Source organism: Haliaeetus leucocephalus, unplaced genomic scaffold, assembly GCF_000737465.1.
Source record: "Haliaeetus leucocephalus isolate CR32 unplaced genomic scaffold, Haliaeetus_leucocephalus-4.0 Scaffold668, whole genome shotgun sequence".
Lineage (NCBI taxonomy): Eukaryota > Metazoa > Chordata > Aves > Accipitriformes > Accipitridae > Haliaeetus > Haliaeetus leucocephalus.
The window spans coordinates 247,845-256,354 of record NW_010973104.1 but is presented as its reverse complement, the minus strand read 5'-3'; the positions used below and the strand labels follow the sequence as shown (position 1 = coordinate 256,354).

The 8,510-nt window shown below is 63.2% G+C and overlaps 2 protein-coding genes across 2 annotated transcripts; both read right to left on the bottom strand.

Moving 5' to 3' along the window:
- Positions 1-397: 397 nt before the first annotated feature.
- HP (haptoglobin) lies at positions 398-2,418 on the bottom strand. The gene is made up of 5 exons (XM_010579521.1): positions 2,371-2,418; positions 1,972-2,033; positions 1,705-1,806; positions 1,389-1,463; positions 398-1,198 (listed from the first exon to the last, which is right to left on the bottom strand). The coding sequence occupies exons 1-5, from the start codon at positions 2,379-2,381 to the stop codon at positions 435-437; spliced, it is 1,014 nt and encodes a 337-aa protein (XP_010577823.1). The 5' UTR covers positions 2,382-2,418; the 3' UTR covers positions 398-434.
- Positions 2,419-5,092: 2,674 nt separating this feature from the next.
- DHODH (dihydroorotate dehydrogenase (quinone)) lies at positions 5,093-8,244 on the bottom strand. Its single transcript, XM_010579683.1, has 7 exons — positions 8,018-8,244; positions 7,715-7,797; positions 6,984-7,171; positions 6,385-6,498; positions 5,875-6,028; positions 5,642-5,801; positions 5,093-5,512 (listed from the first exon to the last, which is right to left on the bottom strand). The coding sequence occupies exons 1-7, from the start codon at positions 8,242-8,244 to the stop codon at positions 5,458-5,460; spliced, it is 981 nt and encodes a 326-aa protein (XP_010577985.1). The 3' UTR covers positions 5,093-5,457.
- Positions 8,245-8,510: the final 266 nt, after the last annotated feature.

Here is an 8,510-nt window from a genome sequence, read left to right as displayed (position 1 = left end):
GGGGGGGACGAGGGGGGCAGCGAGGGGGCCCCCCCCGGGGGGGGGGGGGGGGGGAGAACCCCACAGACAACCCCACGGATGGGGAGGAGGGAGGAGAACCCCACAGACACCCAAACGGACGGGGAGGGGGGAGGAGAATCCCACAGACACCCAAACGGACTGGCAGGGGGGAAGAGAACCCCACAGACACCCTCATGGATGGGGAGGAGGGAGGAGAACCCCACAGACACCCCCACGGGCGGGGGAGGGGGAGAACCCCCCCCAAGGGGAAGGCCTGCACAGACCCCACAGGCTGCACCCCACCCAGGGGCCGGCGCACACGCATGCTCGCCCCCCTGCACAGACACACACGTGCACGCCCCTGCAGCGCTGTGCACAGACAGACAGAGCCCGCGGCCAGGTGTGGGGCAGTTTTATTCCCCCACAGACCCCCCTCAGCCAGCCGCCACCGTCTCCTTGATCCAGGCCAGGACGCGCTGCACGTCCACGTATACGCCATACTTGGAGACAGCGCAGGTCTTGTCATAGCTGAGGATGCCGGCCACGTACCAGGTGTTGTCATCGGGGTCCTGCACGGCGAAGGCGCCGCCGGCATCCCCGTAGCATGTATCCTCCCGCAGCTCGCTCATGCCCACACAGAAGGTGTCATTGCTAAGGATAGGCTGGACCCAGTAGGACTCATTCCGCGCCTCGTAGTACTCCCTGCACCTCTCGCCCTCTGCCACCGGCAGCATCACGTACTTCAGCATGTCAGGAAAGGCAAAGGTGGCCCCGCGGCCCCAGCCTGAGACGTAACCCACCCGCCCCGGGCGCACATAGTCCTTCTGGGGCAGGCAGATGGGCATCACCTCCTCCCCGAGGAGCACCTTCTGCTTGAGCTTCAGCAGGGCCAGATCCACAGTCTCTGGGTAGCCAGGGTGCAGCACCACACGCTCGATGCCCGAGGCAGGCTCCTTCTGGCTGCCCAGGAAGAGCTGCAGTGTAGGGGCGATCTCCTCCGGCTTGGTGTTCTCGCTGTGGTTCAGGTAGACGTTCCTGCCCGTGGTCAGCAGCCACTGGTCACCAATGAGCGTGGCCCCCACGATGAGTTTGTGGCGGGTCACCAGCCGGCCCTGCCAAGGGAAGCTGCCCTTCCCAGCCAGCAGGCCACCGATGATACGCTGCATCTGCCTGGGGGGGTTCTTTGGCTTCCCGCACACTGCGTAGGGCAGAGCAGAGCCCCGGTAAGCCCTCTGAGGCCAGCAGGCGCTGGATGCCTCCCAGCCCGGGGCAGCCCCAGGGAGCAGCACTGAAGATGGGGGTTGTGAGCAGCCCCTGCAGCCCTTCAGCTGCCCAGACCGACCGCTTACAGCCCCCCACGCGCCCTACCCCTGCTGTTCTGCTCTCACCTGGCTCGCAGACAGGCACCTCCTTGCCAGCTTCAGGGCTCACCCACTCATGATCCTCGTCACACTTGTACGTGCCTTTGGAGGGAAACTGGAGTCAGTACCCCTGCCCTGCGAGGGAGGGGAAGGGCCCCGCAGCCAGGGAGGCACAGGCATACTTGTACCTCCCCAGGGCTTAGGTGAGCAGGGGTAGCTAGTCGTACCCCTGAGGAAGGTGGGGGGTGGGCTGCATCATCTGGCATTGGGGCAGCCCCATGCATCCCCTGGAGCCAGGGACAAGCCCCATCCCTGGGTGCTGCGCCCATGCCACCTGCCTCACCGTCACCAGAGCCGCGCAGCTGGTAGTACGGGTCGCAGCGGTACTTGATCAGGTGCTCCACGTAGCCATGTTCAATCTCCGCAGGCTTTGCACAGCTCCAGTCTGCAGGCAGAGGATGCTCAGCTGGCCCAGAGGACTCAGCCCAGGACATCACCCCCACCTCTGGCAGGTCCCTCCCCACTCCTGTCCTGCCCCACGCCTGCTCCCTGCCAAGCTGCCCCGGCTTCGTCCGAGCCCCAGTGCTCCCACCCTTGCCCTGGAAGGTACCTGTGGCGGTTGCAGTCTCCAGCACGGTCCAGGCCAGGCCAGCAATCAGCAGCACTGCAAGCCTGCAGGGAAGAGAGGGCACACTCAGCAGAGGGCCCCTATCCCCTGCTCCCAGTCTGCGGGCTCCACCAGGACCACTGCCCTGGCCAGGCTCATGCCCTGTCCCTGGGGGCTGCCTCCCCCAGAGGGTAGAGGGCTGACCCCACACACCCGGGGCTGCCCATCGGACACAGCCTGGAGAAGCTGCCTGGGCCAGACCCAGACCCTGCTGCTGTGGAGGACAAGGCTGCAGTGTTGGGACCCAGAGCGCTTCCCGGCCCAGCATGAGTCCTGCCACAGCTCACAGCAGGGCCAGGTCCTCAGCCAGGCAAGCAGGACACACACATTGACATCGCTCACCCCATGTTCATAGCTCCCTCTCTTCGTAGCAGCCTCCTTCTGCAGGTTGATGCTGTTCAGGGCTCCCTCCTCACCCCTTTTATGGCCACCTCCCTTGCCCTGGGCAGCCCCTGTGCTCCAGACCTCCTGACCCTGCAGTATGCAGCCAGCACCTTTCCCAGCAGGAGGAGCACAGAAAGCCCCACCTGGCTCACAGCTGGCCTGGCAGAGGCTCCGGGAGAGCCTGCCAACCCCCCATGGGAAGCCAGCGTGCCAGGAGTTTCTGGGATTTTGCAGCTACAAATATGCAGGGAGGGATCTGGCTGCAGATGATGGTGCCCTGGTGCTGCAACACCAGCTGAGGTTCACAGAAAGCAGAGCCAACCCCTGCCCCCTGCAAAACTGCCCTATGCCACTGCCTAGAGCAGTCCCTGCAGGGGCACCCGGCAGCCCCACAGGGCCCGGGCAGCTGTCCCTGTGCTGGCAGGCGAAGCTGAGGCACAGGAGCCGAGTCCCATCCCATCCTGTGTCTGGCTCTACCCATAGCCGGGGCGCACCCTGCCAGCCACCCCACAAAGCTGGGGCACAGCGGGGCTCGGCACTGCCACCGCTCTGGGCAGCACCAGCCCGGCTGGCCAAGGGGTGCAGCCCGTCCCATGCCCGCTCACTGCAGGCTCCGATGGACTTCGGCCAAACCAACCTCTTCCCACAAGTACCCACCCTTTCCCGCACAGCGGGCTCCAGCCCCACGTCCCATCAGCCCCTGGCCCCTTGGGTGCAGGTTGTTTATCAGCAGAGGCAAGGGCCCAGCCCAGCTTTACGGGAACTCGTAGCAGCAATCGCTGGCCAGTGCCCAGCTGGATGTGGCTAGCCAGCAGCAAGGGCATCGGGCAGAGCACATCAGCCTGCTCCTACAAGCTGAGCCTGCTTCCAGCAGGAGCACAACCAAGGGGCAGCATGGAAGGGAAGGGACAGGCACCCATCCTCTTACCTACCCCGGGGTGCCAGTGTTGAAGCGAGGCCACCCCAAAACCACGTGGAGCATGTGAGGCCAGCCCTGGCCCTGAGCCATTGAAGCCTGGCGTGCTGGGGGTCTCACCAGCGAGCGTCTTGCCAGTCTGTCAGGCTCAGGAGGGACATCTGTGTCTGGTCCCAGGTGCTCCAGAAGGCAGCTTTCCCATCCTGTGTAAGCTTCTTCCCATCTCATGGGGCACCTGGGCCCCTAAACAGCACAGGGCTTGACATGTCTGGCCCAGCACCGGTCATACTCATGCAACCACACTTGAAACACAGAAGGCTAGAGTCCAGCACAGGATGCATTGGGGCTTGACAGCTCCAATCCATGAACCACACCAGCACTTAGAAAGGTGCTGTGGCATCTGATGATAGCAGGCTTAGATAGCACCATCCCACTGCAGCAGGCTTGTCCCTCCACAGGAGACAGCCATGTCCTGGCAGGGGGAAAAAAGCAACACACAACTGTGCCTTGGTACCCACTTGGCAGCCTCAAGGTTAGCTCCGACAAAGGGACTGCCTGCAGGAAGGTGTGGGAAGCTGCCCCAGCCTGCTCGTGGGGCACGGACCACAGCCCACGCACTGGGCTGTGGCAGTGCAGGACCATGCCTGAGGCCAACACCGCCAGCAACTGCTGTGGCAGTGCAAGGCACTGAATGTCTCCAAGCCACAGTCACGTATCAGCTGCAGAGCACAGACAAGAGTGCTGTGGGACAACGTGAAACTCAAGCTCGTGCTCCCACAGGCATGAGAGCCACATTCAGACCAGGAGAGTGAGAGCCTCCCAGGCCTTCTCCAGAGAAAGCGCATCAAAACCTTGGCCAATGGACCAGGTCGCATCCCTGTTAGAGCAGCAATAAGCACCACCTGCCAGAAGCAAAGAATCTAGGAAATGAAGAGGCTGGTGCAGAGGGCTGCAGAAGCAGGGGAGCAGGCAGGTGACAGCCCTGACGTGAGCTGAGGGCCACTGAGAGCAGGGTCAGCAGTCCCACTCCTCCTATAAACAAATTTGTTGAAGTGCTTGTGATGCAATCCTGCTCTGCAGGGTGGATTGCAAGAGGCTGCAGAGGGAACACTGTGTCCAGGTCAAGTTGTGTTGCTCAAGAAAAGCCTGAGACGACCACAGGGAGTCCAGGGTAAAGTGGCAGTCAATACCAGAGGCCCCAAAGACAAATCCAACAGCGTCCAGAAGCGTGAACGAACAGGGCTTTTCCATAATAAGCGACAGGGCGTAACCGCAGCTGTCTCCAAACATCTGCACACCAGCAGCAAAGGGAGGAAACAGCGCCCAGCACCTCACAAGGGCCCAGCCCCAGGCAGAGGTCTTTGCAAGGGGAGCCCTGGCAAGCTTTGCATGGATCCATCCCAGCGCCCAGCTACCCTGTGGTTTCTACCACCAGGAAAAGATGCACTGACCAGTAACAACATAAAGAGAGCTGATCCTGCTCGGCTGAGGAGAGTTGGGCTGCGTCCCTCTGACTCAAGAGGTGTCCCCGAAGCAGCACACAGGACCAGGTGAGCCAAACATTTATTGACACTCAGGCAGGACCCAGGACCTGCAGGTTTGTTACAGGATCACGTGCGGAGAAGGGAGGAGGGCAGGGAGGGCAGATGCTCCTGCAAAGGCTGCAGTGCAGGAGGACCGAGCATCAACCAGAGAAGGCAGCATGGGCTGTGGCATCCCCGGCAGAACGGACACCCAATACACTGCTTGGCCCACGGCTCTGGGCAGTAACACCAGGGAAGGTGTGCTCTCCATGGGGCAGTGCTGCAGCAGGAGGCAGGGCACAGGACTGCAGGGCTGTCCCCTCAGGAGCTTTCCTCACCACCCAGCAGAGCCTTACCCAGCGCTCATTTCTGCTGGGGACCCCAACCCACAGGAAAGCCAAAATACAGCCCTGGACAGCGGCACCAGTGTGGAGGCCCCCTCCCCTGCTCCCCACCAGTGCAGCCCCAGCTTCACCCATCACTGACCCTTCTCAGGGGCTGGGACCAGGACCTCAGCTCAGTCCCAGCCTGCCCAGCACTGGAAGCATCAGACCTGTCCCTGCTTGGCCACAGCTCCTCCTGGCTAGACGTTGGTTCTGTGGCGCATCAGCACCGGTGATCGGCTCCAACTGCCTCCATGACATTCTTGAACCCCTGCTCCCTAACCAGGGACAGCATGTGGCGGCTGGGTTGGCCTGGCACTGCGGCTCAGCCCCACAGTACCACTGCTCATGCACCAGCATGTGGCTGCCCAGGGGCTCCCTGGGGAGGTGGCCAGCCCCTCACTCACCTCAGCAGCTCCTCTAATTCCCGCTTCACTGTCCCCACCACCAGCGGCCCATGGTACACGAGCGCTGTGTACATCTGCACAAGCGAGGCTCCAGCGCGGATCTTCTCCAGGGCATCACGCCCACTGCTCACCCCACCCACCCCAATGATGGGCACCTGGCCTGTGGGCAGATGCAGGGTCAGGACAGCATGGGCAAAGCCAGCACGCACCCCCAAGCCCTGCTCTGCCCCTACCTCGGGTGAGGGAGTACATCTCCCTGATGGTCTGCGTGGAGAGCTCCCGCAGGGGCTTCCCGCTGAGGCCCCCAGGCTCTGTGCACTGCCTGCTCCGGAGGCTGCTGGGGCGGCTCACGGTGGTGTTGCTGACAATCAGCCCATCCACACCTAGCTGAGGGGGGCAGCAGCATGAGGACACAGCTGCCACGAGCAGCCCCCCACTCTCATCCCCCAGGCTGCCAGGCCCGGCCCCCCCCAGCAAGTGCCCCAGCAACGTGCCCAGGGACAAAGCAGCTGCCCCTCACTGCCTGGACCATCCCCAAGGTCTGGGTGATGCACACAGGCCCTCGCAGACTCAGAGCTACCCAGGACACCATCCCTATGGCAGCCAGAGCGCCGCGGGTCTGCCTGTCCTTTCAGAAAGGTGACTTGCCAGGAACACCATGGTCTTGCCCCTATGCTGTGTGAGGTGAGGCAGGAGGCACACCAGCCCAGCTCCTCGCCAGTCTCCCCTTCCCACCTCCTCACCTCACAGACAACACTAGCAACGTCCTGCTTGTTCTGCGCAGTGAGGTCAGGGGCAATCTTCACCAGCACAGCTGGCTTGCGCTCGCAGGGCAGCACGTCCCTCTCCACCAGCACCTGCAGGGGGATGCATGGGGGAACAGAGCAGCGCGTGGTGGGAGAACACGTCCTGCCCCAGACCGGGGAGACACGTGCACCCATTGCCACAAGGCAGCACAGGGACAGGCCCCGCTCTCCCTACATGGTGCTGCCAACGGGACGGACACACTACGGCACAGGGCCTGGGGCACAGGACCCGCACAGGACTGCAGCGACTCCCGATGCCACGGGGTGGGTGGCTCGCTGCCCCCTTGCAGGAGCAGAGCAGAGCACAACACCTCACTGCTCTCATGCCCTTTGCTGGAGTACAGAGCCCTGGTGAACCCCACACCAGCAGCTGATCAAGGGGCACCTCGGTGGCTCTGCCCACCACTCCAGGGAGCCACCACGCTCCTCCCTGCGCTGGGGCAAACCCACCGGCTGGAGCAGAGCAGGTGCTGCTGGGGGATGGGATGAATCCAGTGCTGCAGCTGTAGTCTGGGCTGGCTGTGAGGGTCACCCACCTTGGTCAGCAGGTCCCGCAGCTCAGTCTTGCCCTGCAGGTCCCGCAGCCCTGGGGTGTTTGGGCTGGACACATTCACAACCAGGTAGTCAGCCAAAGGGCCCAGCATCCGGACCCCAGCCACATAGTCAGCTGCAGCATCAGTAGAGCTCTTGTTCTTGCCCAGGTTGACTCCAAGGGGCATCCCCGCTGGAACACAGACACGGCTGAACCAGGGCAGCAGGACCAATCACCACCCAAGGGGCCAGAGCACCTGACAAGGGAGGCCCCAGGACCAGCTAAATGAAGATGGAGATATGCAGCCCACATGTTTCACGGGGGTGGGCCTGGGACTGTTCTGCAGCCACAGGAGCACCACCACAGTTGCCCTGGTCAGCACCTCCCAGCACCGCAGCCTCTAGCCTGGCCACCCAGCAGGGGCTGCCCTCGGAAACTGCCCAGCTGGGGCACTATTGGCTTTGGCTAGTCTCAGCAGACACATCCTGCCCAAACCAGCAAGCGGAGCCCTTATCACAGAGAAAATAGCGTGAGAAAGGTGCCTGGTCACAGTCCCAAGGGGAAGAGGCTACAGCCCCAAGAGAGTTCCTGCTGTCCAATTGCACCTCATTCCAGCCAGGGCCCTCCCATGCCTGGAGGTTAGTGTTACACACCTTTCCTAGCCTACAGCTACCCAGGAGACCCCCAAACCCACCCTGCAGGCCCCAAGAGCAAAGGCTTATAAGCTTGTCTCACCACTAGTGAGCCTGAGCTGTGTCTCCTGGCGGGCCCGCAGCCTCCGCTCCACTGCGACGTGGCCGTGGCTGTTGAACCCATACCTGCACCAGAACAGACAAGTTCAGGGCTTGTGTCCACAAGCCCTGAGCAGGACCCAGGAGAAACACAAGGGAGGTGTATGGTGTCTGCAGCTCCGCTCAGCACATCCAACCCAAGAGCCACCACAGCACAGACCACAGAGCTGGGACCACCCAAATAAAGGTGCTCCCTCTGGGTGGACAGCCTGCGGGACACCGCAGAGCAGCCACCATCAGATCCCACCTGTTAATGACCGCCTCGTCCTCCGCCAGCCGGAAGACCCTGGGTCTGGGGTTCCCCTCCTGGGGCTCGGGTGTGACAGTCCCTACTTCCACAAAGCCAAAGCCCATCTTGTACAGCCCATCCACGGCCTCGCCATGCTTGTCGAAGCCGGCCGCTAGGCCCACCGGGTTGCGGAACCGCTGCCCGAGGACTCGCACCTCCTGCGGGGCAGGGGCTAGGTCAGACATGGGCAGCCGGGAGGGTCAGAGCCCACCGACACCAGGAGCCACAGCCAGGGCCTCGCCCTGGCCCCCCAGAAGCAGCTCCAGCCCCCTCCCCTCCATTCCCCCTGCCCCACAGGCTGCCCTTATTGGGTGCCTGCCCCGGGGGACCCACGGCTCCTGCCGGGACCATCTCCTGGACCCGGGGCTGCCCTGGGAGCCCTGCTGGGCACCTCAGCTGGCTGCCAGAGCTCATCGCTCCCCCGCGGACTGCCACAGCCCCCCCCCCCCCC

What these genes read in the sequence shown, in the direction of transcription:
- HP (XM_010579521.1), bottom strand. An exon ending in GGAGACTGCAACCGCCACAG is followed by an intron (nt 1,807 to 1,971) that starts GTACCTTCCAGG and finishes CTCTGCCTGCAG; the next exon opens with ACTGGAGCTGTGCAAAGCCT. An exon ending in GCTGCGCGGCTCTGGTGACG is followed by an intron (nt 1,464 to 1,704) that starts GTGAGGCAGGTG and finishes TTCCCTCCAAAG; the next exon opens with GCACGTACAAGTGTGACGAG.
- DHODH (XM_010579683.1), bottom strand. Translation starts at nt 8,244, where the DNA reads ATGTCTGACCTAGCCCCTGCCCCGCAGGAGGTGCGAGTCCTCGGGCAG. An exon ending in GATGTACTCCCTCACCCGAG is followed by an intron (nt 5,802 to 5,874) that starts GTAGGGGCAGAG and finishes ATCTGCCCACAG; the next exon opens with GCCAGGTGCCCATCATTGGG. An exon ending in GAATTAGAGGAGCTGCTGAG is followed by an intron (nt 5,513 to 5,641) that starts GTGAGTGAGGGG and finishes GTCCCTGGTTAG; the next exon opens with GGAGCAGGGGTTCAAGAATG.